The 22,297-nt window shown below is 43.3% G+C and overlaps 2 protein-coding genes across 12 annotated transcripts in view; one reads left to right on the top strand and one right to left on the bottom strand.

Moving 5' to 3' along the window:
• The window catches only part of RNF19B (ring finger protein 19B), a 37,402-nt gene extending 19,999 nt beyond the window's left edge, over positions 1–17,403 (bottom strand). For 4 of the 11 annotated variants that reach the window (XR_006742222.1, XM_036448682.2, XM_036448681.2 and 1 more), the window contains exons 1-5: positions 16,642–17,401; positions 5,304–5,509; positions 3,957–4,101; positions 1,297–1,459; positions 729–843 (exon numbers count right to left, since the gene is read on the bottom strand). Coding sequence is in view for 10 of the 11 variants with exons in the window: in XM_036448682.2 (XP_036304575.1) it covers positions 729–843; positions 1,297–1,459; positions 3,957–4,101; positions 5,304–5,509; positions 16,642–17,300 (1,288 nt within the window). In the remaining variant the exon portion in view is untranslated. Of the gene's footprint in view, positions 1–728; positions 844–1,296; positions 1,460–3,956; positions 4,102–5,303; positions 5,510–16,641 lie in introns of all 11 variants that reach the window. The other 7 variants (XM_036448686.2, XM_036448685.2, XM_045584893.1 and 4 more) reach the window with 4 other exon arrangements.
• HPCA (hippocalcin) overlaps positions 1–22,297 on the top strand; it is a 226,769-nt gene that overhangs the window by 34,539 nt on the left and 169,933 nt on the right. The window contains exon 5 of the mRNA XM_045584900.1: positions 17,123–17,136. The gene's annotated coding sequence lies outside the window, so the exon portion shown is untranslated. The remainder of the gene's footprint in view (positions 1–17,122; positions 17,137–22,297) is intronic.

The raw sequence follows: 22,297 nt of genomic DNA, 5'->3' as shown, positions 1-22,297 counted from the left end.
AGTGCCTAGCACAATAAGTGTATGTTGCTTTAACTTTCCCCCTGCTGAAGTGCTAATCCCAAAACAAATCAATAACCAAATAATAAACAAGTGACTCTTGGCGTTAGGATCACCCCAGTGTTAATTCCAAAATCTTACTGCTAGGTGAGGCATGAAGGCCGAGTTGTTAAGAGCATAGTCTCAGAAGTCAGAGTGCCTCCACTTCTGTCTCAATTAAGTGGCCTTGGGAAAACGGCTGCCCCCTTCTGTTACAATTATGCTGCTGGAAGGACTAAAGGAGTTAATTCATATAAAACACTCAGAACTGCTTCTGGCACATGGCAAGCCTCAATAAATGTTAGTTACCTGACTGTTATTCTGAAACAAACCCTCATGCTTCCCCAAAATAGTGTGAGACATTAAGCAAATCAAAATAAAAGTAATTTGTTTTGTGGGTTCCATTGTGAGTGGAGAAAAAAAAGAAACTAAAAGTGAAAAACTAGGCCTTAAAATAATAATCTTTAATTCAATCTTCTCGGAAAGATTTCCTAACTCTGATAGTGTGGTTGATAATCATAATAATGGTACCTAACAGAATTAACTCCCATGGTGGGATTGGTATAAAATACAGGGGCCTTCAGGGTGAAACATCTGGCCCATTGGTTACATGCTATAGTCAGAAAGCTGATGGGGAAGAAGAGAGGAGAGGAGAGAGGAAAGAGGAGTCATGGTCCTGGCCAGCTTCTTACCAACACTAACTGCAGCAATAACTGGGGATGCAATGACTGACAGAGTCACTCCTCCTGTGATAGCCAAATTCCTCTTATGTTTGGAGGTTTTCCTTCCCTCATACCTGCTATGAATCTAAGAATAAGAAAAAATCCAGGTCACAGGTTAGGACATCAATCTTTTTGCCAAGGAAGTAAAAGAACTTGTGAATATCCCCCATATAAATTATGTATATTAAAAATATCCTCCACCCCAAAGAAGCATCTTTTTCACTTTTAACCTAATAAGACGAGGATGATATAAATATAGAGCAAGTTAAATCAAGAAGAGACAAAATAACTCAGGAGGACGAAGTAAGCATTTCACCTTTAAGTCACAGACCGAGACAAACCAGGCCCAGGATGTTAATAAGAACTTTCAGATCTCTTGGGGGTTTATGAAAATCCATTTACGAAATTAAGTTTATTTTTATCCAAGAACCAGCTGGTTTTCAGGCAGCTCTGAAATATAGTTCCCCCTTCCCCCATTTCCTTCAAACCTTTACCAACAAACCTGAAAATGGAACACGCACAGAACTCAATGTCTTACCTTCCTGCCAACATAAACAGGAATGCCGATGACCATGGCAGGAATGGCAATGCCAGCAATGAGAGAAATCCCCACCGGAGCACCAATCAATGTGCCCAGCTGCCACAGAATTTTCTTCTTACGGCTCCATGGCTTCTTGCCCCAGAATGTGCAGCCAGAGGGGCTGCAGAGGAAGCATTGAAATGAATGTCGATATTACCAATAAATGCAGCTGTTGTCACCAGATGTCTTGATAAGAGCAAGAACCTTCTTTTCAATAGTGGTTAACAGTTATAAGAAGTTACAGGAAATGAATATATTACATGAGGGAACAAAGGACAAGGCCAGACTATTGCAGCTCTGGGCACTTTATTATTTTTTGTAAAGGCAGACCTCCAGACTTGAGATCTCTTTTCTTTTCTGAATCTATCCTCCCTAACCCACCAATACTGACCCAGCTTTCCTGACTGATACTACTTGGGATCTTGCCTAACCTACACACTTGACACCTCATTCAAACTGCACTGTGCCTCGCTGCTACTGAACACTAATTTGCAAAGTTTTCTTGGCATATGTTCTACTATAGCCAACAGATATTGCCAACCATATTTCTAGGAATGGACATAAAAATACATTGTCACAGCCTTTTTGTCAGTTTCATACTCTGAGTTTGGCCACTTTTACACTCACCCCTTTTGAGTCCAACCATTTTTTTTTTTTTAAATCTCACTGAGGTTATTTTTCCATTGATTTTTAGAGAGAGTGGGAGATGGAAGGACACAAAGAAATAAATATTGATGTGAGAGAAACATATTGATTGGTTGCCTCCTGCACCAGGGCCTGGGTTGGGGAGAAGTCAGCAACTGAGGATATGTATCCTGACTGGAATTAAAACTGGGACCCTTCAATCCAAAGGCTGACGCTCTATCCACTGAGCCAAACTGGCTAGGGCAAGTTCAGCCATTTTTACTTTCTTCTTTTGTCCTGTCTTCTCTACCAGATGGGATAAACAATTTTGAAAGTAGGGATTATATCTTATCCACCCTTATATCTCTATTAATTGGTAGACTATAAGTACTCAAATGTTTGCTAAACTAGAAATTAAAGTGTTTCATCCACACAAGTATTAAATTTTAAAATATTAACTCCTTCAGGACAATATTTTAATATTCACTCAATAAATTCTTTGAAAACTTATACATGCAATGAACTAGAAATTCTTAAGTCTAATTCTAGCCTTAAGAATTAATACAGTTTAGCAAAATTAGATATGTACATGAAGTAAAAGTAATGATGATATTCAGAAAGAAACATTTAAGGACAATCAATGAAAAATGAGGCAGAAAAGGCCAGGGAAGGCATCACGGATGAAATACCATTTAAGTGGCTCTTGAAGAGTGGGTAAGAACTGAACAGGTTGAGATAAAATAGGGTTGCTGGTGCCCTGGCCGGTGTGGCTCAGTTGGTTGAGCATCGTCCTGCACAACAACAAATTGTGGGTTTGATTCCTAATCAGGACACGTGCCCAGGTTGCGGGTTTGATCCCTGATTGGGGTGCATGCAGGAATCAACTAATTGATGTTTCTCCCTCCCCCCTCTTCCTTCTCCTCTCTCTAAAATAAATAAACAAACAAACATTTTTTAAAAATAGGGTTGCTGGGAGAGGTGATCAGAAAGCATTTCAGGCAAGGTAAAGAACTTTGTTAGCAAGTATGGAAAAGTAAGGTAGCACAGAAAGACACAGGGAACACAAGCCTAGATTGTGTATCTGGAATACAGCATGTATGAAAACAAAATAGAAAAAGCAGAAAAGTAGATTGGGGACAAACTTAGAAAGCCTTAAAAGCCAAGCTAGGAAAATTAAACTCTATCTTGAAGGTAATGGAAACAGTCCATGGAAGTTTGCTGAGCTGGAAAAAAACATGATTGGAGGGGTGATTCAGAACTTTATTAATTTCCTTATGCGGTAATGACATGACAGCCAACTATATATATATATACTAGAGGCCTGATGCACGAAATTCATACACAAGGGAGAGGGGAGTGTCCCTCCCTCTCACAATTCAGGACTGCTGGCTGCCAGCCACTCGCCTGCCTGACTGCCTGATTGCCCCTAACTGCTTCTGCCTGCCAGCCTGATCACCCCATAACCACTCCCCTGCCAGCCTAATCAATGCCTAACTGCTCCCCTGCAGGCCTAGACGACCCCAACTGCCCTCCCCTGCTGATCCGGTGACCCCTAACATCCCTTCCTCGCCAGCCTGCTCGCCCCTAACTGCCCTCCCCTGCAGGCCTCATCACCTACAACTGCCCATCTTTTTATTTATTTATTTATTTATTTTTACAGAGAGAAAGAGAGAGGGATAGAGAGTTAGAAACATCGATGAGAGAGAATCATTGATCAGCTGCCTCTTGCACACCCCCTACTGGGGATATGCCTGCAACCAAGGTACATGCCCTTGTCCGGAATCGAACCTGGGACCTTTCAGTCCATAGGTCGATGCTCTATCCACTGAGCCAAACCAGTTTCGGCCCTGCTGCCCATCTTGTGGTGCCCATCTTGTGTGTTGGAGTGATGGTCAATTTGTATATTACCTCTTTATTATATAGGATATCTTTTTGACATCCTTTTCCCTCAGTCAATAAGACTATAAAAGCAATGGACACATTTTTCAACTCACCTGAGGTAATGCAAGTCTGAGATCTCTTTCATACAAAGCCAACAGAATTCACAGCCACATACTGCACAGGTCATATGATTACAGCTCCCATCATTCATCTTGATAATGTAAGCACTACATCGTGGGCATGGCTTGATGTCATCTGCTAAGGGGTGGGAGGGGGGAGTGAGGAATAAGCAGAAAAACAATTCCAGTTAAATCTTGTTAGACTTTATGTATACTCATAGGAGTAAACATAAAAAAGGAGGCAGTGAGGAACTCTTGACTGAGAATTCCAAATTGTGCAACCCACTTCACTGGAAGGCTGCCTATGTCTAGGCCTTAGGAAATTTCACTAAATGGATCCTATCTTGTATCAAGCTGCCTATCTCAAAAACTAACATCTTACACACCACTCGAGCCATAATCTCAGCAAGGAGACTTCCCTAGAGAAAGATGGTTTCAAGAAAAATGGAATTTCATCAGCCAAAAGGCTGGCACAATTAAAAGTAGAGTCAAGCAGGAAGAAGAGTCTGTAGACTGGAATTGGCCTTTAAGTTTTGAAAAACTTTAGTTCAGGAAATTCATTTCTTGGACTCAGCAAGTTTCATTGTGATTTGCTCTTACCGCAACCCACAGTCCCTTCCCAAGATTCTTTCAAATTAAAAACCTAAAAACAATGCGGTATGCTATGTATTGTAGCATACACCTGGCAATCTTCACAGCAAGCTAGGAACTATCCTATAAAATGACAATTTGAGGAGCTGATGCTGTGCCAGGAAAAAGTGAATGGTAAAATCTTTCCTCCTAGCTTCTCCCAAATGACGTCAGTGCAGTAAGTACATTTATAAAAGGCAATAAACCCACTGACATTTTAAAATGTTTTCTCTGACTTGTAAAGGTTGGAACTGAATGTGTGACATTCCTAATTTTAAGGTTAATCATTAATCCATACTAATATTTCCTGACTTTGGATCTGTACCCTACTTCTAAAAGTGTGATGCACTTAAAGCTAGTAGGAAAACACTACAGATTAAAACACTAATTAAATGTTTCTTCGCTCACAATTAAAGTTTTCAAAAAGCTTCTAGTCAAAGGACCTAATTGCTCTCCAACCTGGACATATTACTAAGAAGGTGGAAACCAGAGAAATCAATTTTGTTGTATTCTGATTTTACCCGAGTTGGATAACCTATTATGGTCAGAGAGGGAAGTTACATATCAATTATAATATTGAAAGTATTGCCAAATATTTTCTGATCTCTGATCCCAGGAAATACTTCGTTACACAGTAATGTAATTTCTCCCAGCTTTGGGCTCACAAGTATGAAGTATAAAATAGACAAATGAGAAAATGTCAATTTATACCTGGTCCCGATTCTTGTCCGTAACTGAGACCCGAAGTGTGCTTGGTCCGTACTCGAAAAGTCTGTGCCCTCTGCTGCCGGGCCATATCGCATGTCTGATTTGGATGCCATATTTGCTTGCAGTGGTAGCAGAACTCAGTCTGGCAGCCTTCCCTCCCACAGGTCAGCTTTGGGCAGCTGGCACAGCCATAGGCAATCACAGCATAACTGGGTAAGGGAATAGGAAGAGATAGTAAGAATGATCTAACCAAGACAGACAGACAGTCATCAGTTCAGTGGAGTAACACTGGCACTCCACCACCACATGTGATGTAAAGAAAAGAACACACATGCACAATTGTGCCTAACAAACTGTGAAACATATGCTGTGTGAGAAAGTCAATTTCTTCTTGAAATTCTAAAAACACAAATCATTTATTTCCTGGGGAAAAACGGGGGGGGGGGGGTCCTATTTCACCTGAATTTATAGCATATACCAAGTAATAGTTTAAGCTGCTTTAGGAACAGTTTGTCTCAGCAAGTTTCGTAAATAACAAGATACAAAACAATTTCCTTCCGATGGTTTGCTATATTTAAAGAGATTAGAATTTGTTTACACAGGGACAGAACACTTGTAAAATAAAAAGCTATAGCAAAAACTAAAGCAAGTATATGTTTTCATTTTTAAGTTCCAAAGTGAAGCTGGTCTGACCTCAGCCTGAGATAATAGCTACAGATGGATTCATGTTATCTTTCTGTATCTTTTCTCCCTCTCATTTTTTTTCTCTCTCTCTCTCACCTCTCCTCCTCAAATATTTACTTTGAAATATCTTCTTTCTTGACAGGCTCTAGAATCCAAGAATATCACTCATTATGTCATTAATTAATGCACAAATAAGGTCATATCTCCTCCTCTCTCTTCTGACCCACATTCTCAATAAAGATGGGCAATTCAGAATGTATCAGCACTACCATCAAACTGTTTCTTATAACTCATGTTGATTTACCCAAAATTACTCTCCCATAAACAATTCAATATATTTACAACTGTTAGCCTTTCTAATTCTAAATATGTCAACTAAATGCTAAGATTACACTAACAAGTAGACACTTGTTTAAAAAAATTAAAGTAATTTACAGAAACAAATGAAAAACAGCAGTTGTTAAATTTTACACAGTTTTTTGACAGGTCAATGACTGCATGATTAGGTATTACCATTTGGGTTTGTTGTCCCTTATTCCATGCTCTCCCACAATAACCAAAAACCTCAAACATTTACACAAAAGGCTAATCATGTTTTCTTGAATTTATCCTATGGTTTATTTGTTTAGTTGAATGTACACTAGATAAGAGAAACACAAGTTCTCAGGTTTATCATAGATTCTGAAGTTGATTTGAGGATGGCACTGAACCTATCAATAACAAGATATCATCTATATATATGCTCTATTAAAACCCTTCTCAGAAAGAGCAAAGTCAACGTCTGAATGCAAATGATTCATATCCTGTAGGAGTTCTGAGCAAATCTAACTGCAAAATTAACTACTAAAGATAAACAATGTTTTTACTGAAGAAAGTGACTTGCTTGCTATTGTGTGTTAAATGGAAAAGGTACTGAATGATCTCAGAAAAATATTAAGCCAACTTCTGATGATACAAATTAGACAGACTACCAGTCAGGAAGCCTTGAGTATTTCATAATCCATTCCTACCTCACATGGTGGGAGTAAATATTTATTCATAGATTTCCCAACCTCTTCTTGAAATATAAGAACATTTGATAGGACTTACAATATCAATTTTAGGTGTAGAATTTGGTTCTAAGGAAGTAAAATAAGCCCAAATACTCATGAACCCAACACCATCTATTACCATAACACAGAGTTACTCAGGACATGAGATTTGGCATTCCTGTTTTTGGGCACCTGGTCTGGGCTCCTTGCTCCTGACTCATGCTGTTTGACACTGTGCTAATCAAAATCTACAAACATTAGCTTCTATCCCCAAAATGGAGGTATAGGTGCTTGTCACCTTCAAGTGTTCCTAAACATGTTCTGAAACTGCATTTGAGATCTTGCCCTGATAGGAATGGCATAAAATCATAGCACTTCTGTTGTTGTTAACTTCCTTGTCTTTGTACACTATTCTTTCTGTCTAGAAATAACCCTTTCTTACTTGCCCTGGCAAATACTTATCCATGTAAAAACCAGCTCATATGTCATCATCTCTGTAAAATCTAAATCTCCAGGCAGCTGGTTACCTACTTCATGCCTGTGCACAATTACACTCCCCCCCCCCCCCCCCCACACACACACACTGTACAATGCCTTCAGTGCTCATAGCTCACAGTTCAGGAGGCTGGGCAATGGTTGGAGGCTGCAATTTACTCTGGCATGAGTGTACCATGAGAGGCCCCTAGAGAAACACAATTACTTCATAATATTTATCACATTAGATTGTAACCATCTGCATACTTCCCCAATCAGACTACACTCAAGGAAAAGTATCACCCATTTTTTAATCTCCAGGGTCTAGCACTCTAATTTATGTTCAAAATACCTATGTTGAATGAACGATAGAGACCTTTTCCTGCTTAGTATTTTTACTTTTCCCCAGGGCATTCTAGCTCTTCTCCTGGGCCATTTACTCTGCCCTAAAGCAATCTTTTAAACTTATCCATGTACCTATTTGGCTTAGAGTATATGTCAGGTATTATCGCTTAATCCTAAAATTTTGTATAAAATCACTTTCGGGGTAAACTTCTAAGTTCTAAATAGGGCAATCTTCCCCAGGTAGTTGAAAAAACGCTTATCCTTGAGAGGCCAAATCTGCCTTGACCAACTTGTCTCTTTTCTCCCAGGTCTCACACTGGAACCTCTCCCCTAACCTGCTCTCAGCTTAATCAAGCATTAAGCGTTTGCTTAATTAGAAGCTAAATAGAAGATGCAGGAAATTACACATTGCTAAGAATACAGGTACAAACCTTTTCCCCCTTAAGTTCATACATAACATTTTTACTAATTTTATTAATTTCCCAAGTCTTTGGAAACATCATAATGTGTGACAGTCTAGACCACAACATTACCTAACTTTAGCCCTGGAGGGGAACATCTCATTAGTATGAATTTGATTATATTCCAACAGACCCTGGTAGTTAAAAGTGTTCCCAGACTGATGAATCTCAGAGGGAAGGTGTGTGTGTGGGAGAGAGATTAACCGAAGAATTTATATGCATATATGCATAACCCATGGATACAAACAATAGTGAGGTTGAAGGACTACGGGTGATAGGGTCAGTGGGAGGAAAAAAGGGAGGACTGTAATAAAAAAAAGTACTGTAATACTTTCAACAATAAAGATAAACTTTAAAAATAAAGAAACATGTTCCTGTACTCCCAAGCTCCAGGCCATGTAACTTCATTTACAAATTAAGGGTGGGAGATAGGGATCAAGTTGTCACAATAAACAGTACCCTTGCTATCTTCTTTTTCCTGGCTTAATTCAAACCCATGTCATTTCTTGGCCAGACAACCACAAGGAACTACTTACTATCAGATCTCCTTATTCCCCACTCCAATCCAAATTCTAGTTCTAAAGGTTACTCTTTTGCTTAAAATCCTTCAAACCAAAGTCTGGCCTATCAGTTGGAATCCAGTCTACCTTTTCAGATTGCGCTCTAGTCATTTCCCCAGATTATGCTCCTATATTGCGAATTCAGAAACTAACCAAACCAGACTTAAGGCTTAGTCTTGTATTTTTATACCTCCATAAATTTGCTCATAACATTCTAATTTAAGATGTTTTTTTCTCTGCCCACTTCTTTGTTTGCTTGATATTTTTCAAGGCTCAGATCAAATATTACTTAAATCCTCACCTGAGGATATTTTTTCCATTGATTTTTTAAAATATATATTTTTTAGAATATATTTTTATTGATTTCAGAGAGGAAGGGAGAGGGAAGAGAGCGATAGAAACATCAATGATGAGAGAGAATCATTGATTGGCTGCCTCCTGCACACCCCCTTACTGGGGATCAAGCCCACAACCAACCCGGGCATGTCCCCTTCACCAGAATTGAACCTGAGATCCTTCAGTCTGCAGGCAAAACTGATTTGGGCTGTGAAGTCTTTACTGACACCATTATGCAAAACCTTTCATGTATCCAGTAAGAGGATTCGTATTTGTTACAATTATCGATCTATCATCTATCTATCTATCTATCAATCAATCAATCAATCATCTATCTCTTCTATCAGGTCAAACTCCCTGTAAGAGGACTACTTTTTAAATCCTTTTTTATAATATCTAGTACTCACCTAAGGTTCAAACACTATATAATTCTCCAAAGTGTCTGTTGAATGATCACCTGTCTGTCCTCTTCTCAGCCACCCTCCAGTTATCTGTTTCTCCTCCAAAAACCAGGATATTTGTATGCCTTATCTTTTTTCTCAAAATTCAACTATTCATTCTATTGTTCGGGGAGCTAATTGAGAGAAAAGTTGGAATATAGACAACCTAGTCTAGAGGAGCTCCCTATCTACTCAGAGATCAAGATTCATTGTTAAATAAGGACACTAACAGAAGGCAGAACAGAATAACCATTAAAGGAATTTACCAAACTGCAAATAGTCAGGGAGAGTTTCACTTAAAGATGTCATGGAAAAACAAAAGCATTTCCTGGTAATTACATTTGGCACAATTATACCAGATTGAAGACTTACACTGCATTATTAGTATTAACAAAATTTACAGTGTATATTAGCATGCTTAAAGGAACTAAGAAGCTCAGAAAGCTCAGAGATAAATTTGCTTTCTTTTGTTCAATCCAGTATTTCCCAAGCTTATCTGATAACAAAACACTTCTCTTTCCAGTAATGTCTATAACGAATCTTGGGAAATATTGATATATGTGAAAAATAGAAAATAAGATAAAAAAAGATGGGTGTAAGCCTGTAAAGGGGCTTAATTTATAAGGATAGACCATATAAATAATGAGTTATCCTGTATAATAAAGAGCTATTATGCTACTTAGACCGAATGGCAGAACGACCTTCCGGAATGACCAGTGAGTGGGCCACAAGGCAGCAGGGCTGTGAGGGCTGAGCCCCTTGCACAAATTTTGTGCATTTGGCCTCTAGTTAAAGATATAAGTCATCCTATAGAGGTCAGACATGAGCAGTTTTAAGCACTATAGAATGAGCACCTTGGCAAATATGAGAAAGACGTATTGGGATGAGAAGGATGATGTAGGTGGTGGGTAAGGGAGATGAAGTGAAGAGTTGTGATACAGAGGAATGGAGTAATTAAGAGAAGAGGTCCAGAAGGCTTCAGAGAGGAAAACTCCTCTTCACTGACTGAGAAATCTGCCTTGCTCAGGGAGCTTGGTCTTTCCTCATAAACATGCTAGAGACAAACAGGTGCTTCCTGTTTATGGGATGGTCCAGTCTAGCTGTCTAGGAAGGCCAATAGCTGATCCTACCTGCTGCAGTCAGGTGGGAGGGAGCCCTGTACAGGGGGAATCTGAAATGAGAGGCTAGAAGCGGTAACAAGATCAACTGCACCACTTATTAGCTATGAGACACTGGGTCCCATACAAGCTTCTCTGCCCTGCTTTCTCCCTTATAAAATGAGTTTACTACCATGTACCTGTATGAAAATAAAATGAATAATTTCTGCTTTGGCTCAGTGGATAGAGTGTTGGCCTGTGGATTGAAGGATTGTGGGTTAGATTGTGAGCATGCACCTCAGTTGCAGGCTCAATAACCCAGGTGGTCGGGTGTGTGGAGGACAACCAATCAAAGTATCTCTCTCACATTGATGTTTCTGTCTTTCCCTCTCCCTTGCACTCTCTCTAAAAATAAATAATAAAAAACAAATCTTAGGGTGAGGATTAAAAAAGAATAAAAAAAAACAAAATAAATAAAAATTTAAAAATAAAATTACTTATTTCTGAATAATTTCTGAAAATTATAAAGAACTATACAAATTTTCATTTAAAAGTATGTTTTAAAGATTATACTTGGTAGTATTGTACTTAATGGTATTAAATAACAATGTGGGAGATCCAAGATGGCAGCGTAGGTAAACACACTTAAACTCCTGCTTGCACAACAATTTCAAAAGTCCAACTACAAGACCAAACGTCTATCACCCAGAACCACGGGAAAGCTGGCTGAGTGGAAGCTCCACACCTAGACTGAAAGAGGAAGGAGTACTCGGGGCACAAGCGCTGAAAAGCTGAGGTACGGGCTGGTGGCAGGTCCAGGCTGGCGGAGGGTGTTGCTTTCTTCAACCCAAAGAGAGACAAGCTCCCAATATCTCTGAAATCCAGTTTCTGGACAGAAGCTGGACTGCCTGCCATCGGGTTGGAAAGTGAGGGTGGCTTGCTTGCAGAGCTGCACGCAAGAATAATTGCTGTGCTGGGGTGCAAGATGCGGGGACGCTGTCAGAGAGGCAGAGACAGCTGACTGGCAGCCATCGCTGTTTGCCATGCCCTAGCCTAGTGATGCCCTGAGACCCTGCCCTGCACAATCTACAAACACTCTCAAGCTCCAAGCAGCAGCTTTTGCATATGAATGGCCTTCTCTATTGCAGTTTAACCTAGCAAACTTGCAACCTGGTGCAGACAGCTCCAAAGCCTCCAAGCTCCAAGCAGGGAAGAGAGGACTGTGGCTCCTGCAGGATGGCCTCAGACAGAAGCTGAACTGTACCTCATTGGAGATCCAGAAGCCAGTGTATCTAATGATCAGTGTGAGACACCAGATTTCAATTCTTCACATCCATAAGAGACACATTCGGAAGGCTGACTCAGTGAGCATCAAAGCACCAAAGCCCCACTGAAACCAGGCCTGCACCATAAGTGTGTCTCCAGCGCAGCAGTTCTTCCATTATAGACACAGCGGGTCCTCACAGCCAATTGGCCTGGAGGTCAATTCCGCCCAGTGTACCAACAGCAATCAAAGCTTAACTACACCAAGACTTTGCACTCAGCCCACAAAAGGGTGTACCAAGGGCAACCATCTCAGGTGATTGTGGAAGCTGAGCTGCTGGCCTCTATAGGTCACCTACCACACAGAGCCACTCCATCAACACAGGGAGGCAACCAAAATGCAGAGACACAGAAGCATGTCATGAATGGGAGAGATGGGGGAAAGTAAACTACTGGACGACACAGAGTTCAGAATCACGTTTATAAGGTTACTCAAGAGTCTTCTAAAAACTGCTGAGAAACTTGAAGAGACATTCAAAGACCTTAATGAGAATACAAAAAAAGAAAAAAAAAAAAGAAAAGGACCAGTCATAAATGAAGCATACACTGTCTGAAATAAAGAATATACAGAAACTCAATTGTAGATCAACGTACCCCAAGAGTCAAACCAAAGATTTGGAATATGAGGAAACAAAAAATACCCAACCAGAGAGGCAGAAAGAAAGAAGAATCCAAAAGTGTGAGGATAGTGTAAGGAGCCTCTGGGACGGCTTTAAGTGTACCAACATCCGGATTTTTGGGATGCCAGAAGAAGAGAGAGAGCAGGATATTGAAGGCCTATTGAAAGAAATAATGACAGAAAACTTTCCCTATCTGGTGAAAGAAATAGACTTACAAGTCCAGGAAGTGCACAGAACCCCAAACAAGAGGAATCCAAAGAGGACCACACAAAGACACATCATAATTAAAATGCCAAGGGCAAAAGAAAAAGAGAGAATCTTGAAAGCAGCAAGAGAAAGGCAGTTAGTTACCTACAAGGGAGTACCCATACAACTGTCAGCTGATTTCTCAACAGAAACTATGCAGGCCAGAAAGGAGTGGCAAGAAATATTCAAAGTGATGAACAGCAAGAACCTACAACCAAGATTACTCTATCCAACAAAGCTATCATTCAGAATTGAAGGTCAGATAAAGAGATTCACAGACAAGGAAAAGCTAAAGGAGTACATCACCACCAAACCAGTATTACATGAAATGCTGAAGGGTATTCTTTAAGAAGAGGAAGAAGAAGAAGAAAAAGGTAAAGGTAAAAACTATGAATAACAAAAAGACATCAAATACATTCCTACCAACAAGTGAATCTAAAAATCAAGTGAATAAAAAATCTGAAAAACAGAATAGACTGGAGAATATAATAGAATCAGGGACATAGAAAGGGAGTAGACTGACAATTCTCAGGGGGAAGGGGTCTGGGGGGTGCAGGAAGAGATTGGACAAAAATCTTACACCTATGAATGAAGACAGTGGCAGGGGTAAGGGCATGGGGTGGGGAATCAGGTGGAGGGGAGCTACGGGGGGGGGGGGGGGGAGAGGAACACCTGCAATAATCTGAACAAAGATTTAATTTAATATATATAAAAAGATAGTTTGCCTGTTACTGGAATTTGCCTGCCTAAGGGCTACAGGTGGATCCCAAACCTGAATAAAAGGGATTGCAAGGCCAGAAAATAAATAAATAACAATGTGAATGTTTCCCCATTAAAATTAGTTCCTTTATTTACAACTAAAATAAAATTGTTTCAAATATGGGTAAAGAAAAACTCAAATCTATTTGCTCTGTTCTATAAATATTTTGCAAACAAATCATGAAATCTTTTAATATATAGTGTTCTCGTTATCATGAGTAACCACAGTGAAACTATTGATCAGAACTCTGTAGGATCAGCCCAAACCGGTTTGGCTCAGTGGATAGACTAACATCGGCCTGCGGGCTCAAGGGTCCTGGGTTCGATTATGGTCAAGGACATGTACCTTGGTTGCGGGCGCATCCCCGGTAGGGGGTGTGCAAGAGGCGGCTGATGGATGTTTCTCTCTCATCGATGTTTCTGACTTTCTATCCCTCTCCCTTCTTCTGTAAAAAATATAAGAACTCTGTAGGATCACTTACATACTCTCCTCATCCTGCCAAACACACCTTACGAACTTGATAAATTTGGTATGAGGAGAGATGGAGCCTTAGGGCTATGTCCTAGTGTTCATCCATGATTTTTACCAGACCCAGAAGAGTAGACCAGCTTGACTAAAACAAAACAAGCTAATTTTCTCCCAGCATTAAAAAGAAGCAAAACCATTGGCCACCTACCCAGGGAACCCAGACACCTGTTTGGGAAGAAACAGAATTTTAAAGTTACTCCCTGTTTATCTACCACCTTCAACTGAAGATCTCAAAACACTGTGCAAGCATTAAGCCTCTAAAGTCAGGAAAGGATCAGGCTTATTTCAGGTAAGAAAAATAAAGTAGGTAAGACCTGTTAACAATAGGAATCAGGAAAGAAAATCGATTCAAGCATCCTTGGCTCTCTCAATGTTGTCCTTAGAGCACGCTTGTTGAAATGACCCAAACATTAACATCCCCATAATGCTGACAAACCATGCTTTTTAAAACAGATAGCGAGGAAAGTATTAAACTTGAGTTAAGATCAGTGTTTACACTTGTTACATGCCTCTGAACAAGTCACTCACTTTATTTAAACTTCAATTCCCTCACCTATAAAACTAGATCAAATTTACCTTATCATGTTGCAGGGATCAAATTAAATTATATATGCCTGGCATATGTTGCCAGCTTGCTTTCTTTCCCCAGACTTCACCTTCTTTAAACACACAGACAATACATTAAAAAATATTATACATAAAAATTCTTTTAACTAATTAAAAAATAAATTCTGATGACAACTTATGGCTAAGATAGAAAATGGCCTAATTTTTTAATAACTTCAAAATCAGGAATGGTTTGGAGTTGTCGTCGAGATTGTAAATTAATTCCTGTCCCTTTTTATTGATGTGAACAAAGTCAAGAGTTGGACTTCAGAGGAATAATAAACAAAAAGAAGCTTTTCCAGAAAGATAAACAGTGGTGCCACATTTCTTAGTTAAAATTCAAGGAAACTCACATCTCAAAAAAAGGAATGAATATAACTATTCCAAAGTGAACAGTGTTCATTTAAATTCCTTTGGTTCAGAAAATAGATCAATAGTCTCTGTAATATGTGAATACCATAACATTTAACCTCTTAAGGCCAGTTAGATCACCAGATATAAGCAAAAACTTCTAAGAGCCTACATAGTTCTTTCTGATACTTAACTGAAAGTGAAAGTGATTTACCATAAACACAGGAATTGACAACAACTTCAGAGTAATTTAGAAACCCATCTCGGTGAGGTTAAATAACACACCCCTCTCTAAACAAAGTCTGGTAGATAAATACAAGCAGCTAACTTTTTTATTTACTCCCCTGAACAGTCTGTGCCGGCTTCTTCTGAAGGAGACAAACAGCAGCAACACGGAAATCTTAAAACAGCCTTGACATACAGGCTACAATGAAAAGTCCTTAACTCCCTGGAAGCAAAGATCAGGAAGCTTTTTACTGGCATTCCATTTACCCACGGCAAGGAGTCCTTAGCATCCTTCTGTCCCCAAACATGACACACGAGAATAAAAGGATCTTCCCAAGGTCAGAGAACAGGTGATGGCACGCCTGACTCCCAACCACAGGAGGAGCCCCTTTGCTGCATGCAGCCATTCATGGATGTACTGACACAATCAGATTTTTTTTTTTACACAAGAGGGGAGGAGGGTCTCCACTATAGCAAATCTGTTGATATTATGTCTCTGCAGTTGAGGCATATTTTCTCACTGACCTTAACAATTCAACATACATGGTGCATTAAAAAGACTGTCAAGAACTCGAGATCGGAGGGGCTAGGAGACACATTTCCTCCTCCCCTATCAACCTCTCCACAGCCTTCTTCTGAGTGCCCCATGGCTTCCTGGACAAAGGGTCCACTCCTCACCCTGCCTGAGGCACCGGTGTGGAACCCCCAGGGGGCCCCCCAACAGCTCGGCACAGAGGACACACAATGCTCAGGGTGCCCCGGACCCTCCCAGGGAGCTGTCCTTCCTCATCATCTCCGCCCCAACTTTCGGCAGGCAGAGGGGTGCTCAGAACACACCTTCTGCGGCAGGGCTGGTCTGCCTCCGGCCCGGCGGACACACCCCTCCGGAGCGCTGCCCCCTCAGGATGCTCTTCTCATTCCGCCTTTTGCCATAGAGCCCCTCATGAAGGGGCACCCCTCCCCTCTGGACAGCGGGGCCTTTACCCGACAAAAAAGCCCGCCCTGCCTCCTGACCTGATGGATAGCTCCCTCCCTCACCCACCGCTCAGCCTCCAGCCCAAGCTCTCGGCCAGGGGTGGGGTGCTGGGTGCCGCCACCGCACCCACTGGGGCTTAGGGATGGCTACCGGCTAAACCTCCCTCTCCCGTGGGTCATCCCCCAGCTGTCCCTCCGCACTGGGACGGACACATGGACGGACGGACGGACGGACACACGGACACACAGCCCACCGCCGCGCCACGCCCCCGCGCTCACCCGCAGTCCGGCGCGGGGCACCAGCGGCAGTCGGGGTCGGCCGCCAGGTAGCGGCGCAGCATGAACTCCTCGTACTTGTGCATGAGCGGCGGGTCGGCGAGCAGCTGGCGGATGTCGTGCGGGTTGAGCCGCTCGCTGCACTCGGGGCAGCTGATGGGCACGCGGCTCTCGCTGATCTCCAGGCGCAGGTAGTGGCGGAGGCAGTCCCGGCACGAGCGGTGCGGGCAGCTGAGCAGGCGGGGGGCCCGCTCGGGCGGCAGCCGCACCAGGCACAGCGGGCACTCCACCTCCTCCGGGCCCGGGCCGCCGCCCTCCGCCGCCTCCTCATCGTCGAGCCCGGGCCCCGCCGCCGCCGCCGCCGCCGCCGCCGCTACCGCCTCGGCCTCCTCCTGGGTCTCGGCGACCGGATCGGCGGGCAGCGCCTCGGGCAGCGGGGCTGGGGCCGCGGCCGGGGCCGGGGTGGGCGGCGGCGGCGGCGCGGCCGGCGGCGGCGGCTCGGCCTGCGGCTTGGCTCGGGCGCGGCGGCCGCGGGCCGAGGCGGAGAAGACGCTGTGGAAGGGGAGGCGCCGGCGCCGGCCGCCGCTGCGGCACTTGGGGTCCGGCGCGGCCGCGGGTAGGGATGTGGAGCGCGGCGACTCGGAGTCCTTCTCAGAGCCCATGGCCCGCGGAGGCCGAGGGGCGAGCGGCGCCCAGCGCCGCCACAGCTCCCGCCTCAGCTCCCCTCCGCCGCCGCCCTCCCCGAGATAGAAACCGAGCAGCTTCAGCGAAGTGGTTATAAAGCCTCCGCCCCTCGCGCCGCGGCCCACTGCGCAGGCGCCGTGCGGGGACACCTCACAACCCCCCCGCCGGGCGCTGGGCGGGGCCGGAGGCGGGGGCGGGGCTTCGCCGCCGGTCACGTGGTTCCAGGACAGCCATCTTAAGGAGACACTAACCCCCAGGGCTTTTCCTGACCTCCTTCCCCAGTTCTAACACCGCATCATCTCCGAGGTGGGGTTTTCGATTTCCCTCTCCTTATGGAGAGTCTGAATGCCACTTCCAGCAGCTGATGCTCTAGTTACTTCATGTGCGAAAAGCAGGCAAGGCTAGATTAAGTGGTGATTCTCAACTGGTCTGGTGATTCCAACATTTCTTGTTATTTTGTTTTCTTAATAAGCAAACACCATCTTCCTATATAAGAAAGAGGGAATATGCAAGTTGACTGTTATGCCATGACAAGATGGCTGTGCCCACAGTGGAAGCGGAGTTTCGATAATGAGCCTTAATGAGCAATCAGCAGGGACCAGAGGCTGCCTGGCTCTGGGTCGGGGCAGGGGACCTGAGGCAGCAGCCCCCCTTGGGGGTGGGACTGGTCAGGTCTGGTCCTAGCCCAATGGGGGGGGGGGGGGCAGCTGGGTCTGGGCCTCCAGTGATTTTGAGGTGTATGTGGGTGGGCGAGGATTTGATTCTGGGTCCCGTGGTGTGCCCCAGACTCTGACAGGAGGAAGGCTTTCATATACATTTTACTAATTTTCTTTCATCTCTGACACTTCTATTATAGAGAAAGGGCAAATAGCAATATTAAAATATTTCCTCTAATTCCCTTTTAATGTGCATGAATTTTGTGCAATGAGGCACTAGTTACTTAATAAAAAAACATAGTCGTTCACTGAGCATCTACAAAGCAGAGGCATTACTGGATAAGACAGACAGGGTCTCCCTATCTTCAAGGGACTTACACATTCCTTAGTCTAGCATCCAACGCTCTCTGTGAGCTAATAAACTTTATTCCTAGGTCCACCTCCCATCCTATCCTCCTGGTAGCTTGGTTACTTACAATTTGTGGAAGGGGGCTCAGCATGTTTTTCGGGGAGGGGCCTGGAAATGCATTTCTTTTGCTGGTTCCCCACTCCTCTGACTGGGGGAAGGATTTGGACCCAGGCTTCCAAATGGGAGGCAAGCAAGCAACTTGCACAGCATGAGAATGTATTAGGGTTAGGTTCGGTTGCAAAGAATGAAAGGAAAAAATGGCTTATGGTAGGAATTTATATCCCTCTTCAGAAAAATAAGTCCAAAGGTAGGCAGTTCAGGGCTGCTCCAGCATCCTCAGCACATGGTTTCCCATCTTAAGGGTACCTCATCTAGTTCACATTCCTGCCAATGAGGAGAAAAAGGAAAGAAAGGCTCATCTTTTCCTTTTAAAAAGGATGCCTTGAAAGGTCTATACATTCTTCTTACATTCTTCTTACATCTCATTACAGTCACAGGGCCATGCTAGGAAATGTAGTCTTTTAACTGGGCACAGGATGCCCCTAAAACTAGGGGCTTTGTTATTAATAAAGAATAGTAGAATGAACATTGGAAGGCAGCCAGCTGTCTTTTTCATGCAGGGCACTTAAAACCATGAGAAAGGTCTCTAGGAATAAGCCCTGAAAAACTTCAAACTTTTAAAGTGAAACAGCAGAAGAGCCAATAAAAGAAACTAAGAAGCAGGGCTGTGAAATAGGAGACAACCAACCAGGTGTGATGTCATAGACACCAGGATGAAATGTTTCCAGGGGCAGAGTGGTCAATTATGACAAACGCTGCTGAGAAATCAAGAAAGAGAAAAAACAAAGAAGTGGTCACTGGATTCGGCAATACCAAAGAGACATGAGGAGGAGCAAAGTGTCTCCTCAAGCAGGAAAGAGGTCTGATGCTGGATGGCTAAACAATTCATGTCCATATATTGGTCAGAATAGGCTAGGCCAGTGGTCGGCAAACTCATTTAGTCAACAGAACCAAATACTGTATCAACAGTACAATGATTAAAATTTATTTTGAGACCTAAGCGATTTGGCTCAGTGGATAGAGCATTGGACTTCGGACTGAAGGGTCCCAGGTTCGATTCCAGTCAAGGGCATGTACTTTGGTTTCAGGCACATCCACAGTAGGGGGTGTGCAGGAGGCAGCTGATCGATGTTCTAACTCTATTCCTCTCCCTTCTTCTCTGTAAAAATCAATAAAAATATATATTTTTAAAATTTTTCTTTTGAGAGCCAAATTTTTTAAACTTAAACTTCTTCTAACGCCACTTCTTCAAAATAGACTCACCCAGGCCATGGTATTTTGTGGAAGAGCCACACACACGGGGCCAAAGAGCCGCATGTGGCTCGCAAGCCTCAGTTTGCCGACCATGGGCTTAGGCTCTGCTGTAGTATCAAGCAACTCAACTATCTCAATGGCTTAATACAACAATGGTATATTTTCCCCAGGCATGCAAAAACTGCTATGGATCAAGACATCTTGCAGGGCAGCTAGCTCTTCTCCACTCTATTGGATAACTCAGAGATCCAGACCACTTCCATCCTGGGCTCCGCCACCTCAGTATGAAGCTTTCAGGATTGCCTCAATTGTGGAAAGAGAGATGGAGAGTTGTGCACCAGCAATTAAGTACTTCAACGTGGAAATGACATGTTACTTCTACTCACAGATGATTGGTCAGAACTTGTCCTAAAGGTCCAAGTCCCTTCAAGCCATTTTTGACTGTTCTCAGTGCCCCATATCCTGACCAATGAAAGAGCTCCTTTGAGGACGTGTGTGTCTGTGGTGGGAATGAAGGGTGGGGGAGAGGGCTGCTTGATTACTTGGGTCAGATTGAGGCAAAGGAGATGGGGACCCCTGGTTCTAGGCAGACCCAGATGGCTTTTAGATGATTTTCCCCGAGGAGCTGACAGAAATAGCTGTGAGAATCCTAGCGTGCAGAGAATGTTAGTTTTGGCTCTAGCTCCCAAGCAGAGTGCTCAGCTCAAAGCTGTCACCATCAGCGCTTTGGCAGAAAACTGACCTCATAAATGCCACTGGGCTTTGCAGTGGCCCTATTTCTACTGGGGTTTCTTTTTCCTGAATACGTCACTCTTGAATTGAGGGACTAAAGCAGTTCCTCCTGGTTTTTCTTCTGTGTTTCCACTTGATAGAAATGGAGTAGTGACTCAGGGAGATGGCATGAGAGAGAGAGAGAAAGAGAGAGAGAGAGAGAGACTTACTCATGTATTCCCTTATTCAGTAAACATTTATTATACTTTGTACTAGGCCCTTTGCCAGGCACTGGGGTCATGGAGATGAAAAACATAGCTTAGGGGACAGACAAGAAAGCAGGTCATTGGGATACTAGGTGATGAGGACATGTACAAAAAGCTGAGACAGGCAGAGGGGGACATGGCAAGCCTTGCTTAGGGTGGTCAGGGATGGCTTCCCTGAGGACAAGCCCTTTGAGTTGGGTCTCAAAGGATGAGTAGGAGTTGACAAGTTGTCTGAAGGCATAGAGGTACAAGCATGAGATCAGTCTGAAGAAATGTGGACAGCAGGGTGTGAGAGGAGGAGAGAATGTCTGGAAGCATGCACAAGAGAAGAGAATGGGATTGGGATATCATGATTGATAATCCCTACCTGGACCATATGGTTGAAGCAGGGGCAGGAGAAATTCTTGCATTTTCACAGGTAGGAAGGGGCCAAACATGAGTAGGTGAAATATGAAATGTTCACCAGGGATAGGCTGAGACCAGATCACCAGGAGCTTTGAACACCAGCCTTTATTGTTAGATAGTTGGACATTGTGGGAACACTTTGCTCAAGGAGAGCCATATGTATAATGAAGTTGGCCTGTCTAAATTTGCTTGAGTTTTCTCTTGCCTTTCAAGGTTGCTCTGAAAGTGAATTTTAATCAGATGCTATCTGAATAGTGACTGGGCTCCAGCTCTCACTGGCCTTAGAAGTGACCTCTACCTGCTGTGACCCCTACTTTTCCCTCTGGATCAGGAGTGGTGAATGCCACTGAGCCTAGTCAGTCCGATTTGAGTTGCCTCCTGTCTCCTGGGTCTCCAGGCACTTCCTCTTTGCCACGTGCTCAGTGAGTGACCTCCCACCCACCAAAGTCCTCCTGCTTCTGACCCCCAGTCCAAGTTCTGTTTCTTTCCAAAGTACTTTTAAAAAATATATATATTTTATTGATTTTTTTTTACAGAGAGGAAGAGAGAGGGATAGAGAGTTAGAAACATCAGTGAGAGAGAATCATTGACTAGCTGCCTCTTGCACACCCTCTACTGGGAATGTGCCCGCAACCAATGTACATGCCCTTGACAGGAATCATACCTGGGACCTTTCAGTCCGCAGACCGACACTCTATCACTGAGCCAAACCGGTTTCGGCATATTTCTCTCCAAAGTACATACAGAACCTCTTCCTGGTTCCGGCCTCTTTATATCTTTTGACTGGACTTGGCCCCAGCTCCTCAATTGGCCTGTTTGTGAAGTCATCGGCTCATGTCAATCCCTACTCAAAAATTGTCTACAGTGCCCACAATGCGCCTTATCTCCTTCTGTGCGTCTTGGAATTGAGCCATTTGAATTTAAAAAATATATATATTTTTATTGATTTCAGAGAGGAAGGGAGAGGGAGAGAAAGATAGAAACATCGATGAGATAATGAGAGAGAATCATTGATTGGCAGCCTCCACAAGCCCCCCACTGGGGATCAAGCCCATAACCTGGGCATGTACCCCGACCGGAAATCGAACTGTGACCTCCTGGTTCATAGGTCGACCCTCAACCACTGAGCCATGCAGGCTGGGCCATTTGAGCTTCTTGATGTTATCTAAACATCTCACAATTCTCTAACCAGACTCTTTGCAAATGCTGGTTTC

Source organism: Pipistrellus kuhlii, unplaced genomic scaffold, assembly GCF_014108245.1.
Source record: "Pipistrellus kuhlii isolate mPipKuh1 unplaced genomic scaffold, mPipKuh1.p scaffold_m20_p_2, whole genome shotgun sequence".
Lineage (NCBI taxonomy): Eukaryota > Metazoa > Chordata > Mammalia > Chiroptera > Vespertilionidae > Pipistrellus > Pipistrellus kuhlii.
This window is presented reverse-complemented; position numbering and strand designations above follow the sequence as displayed.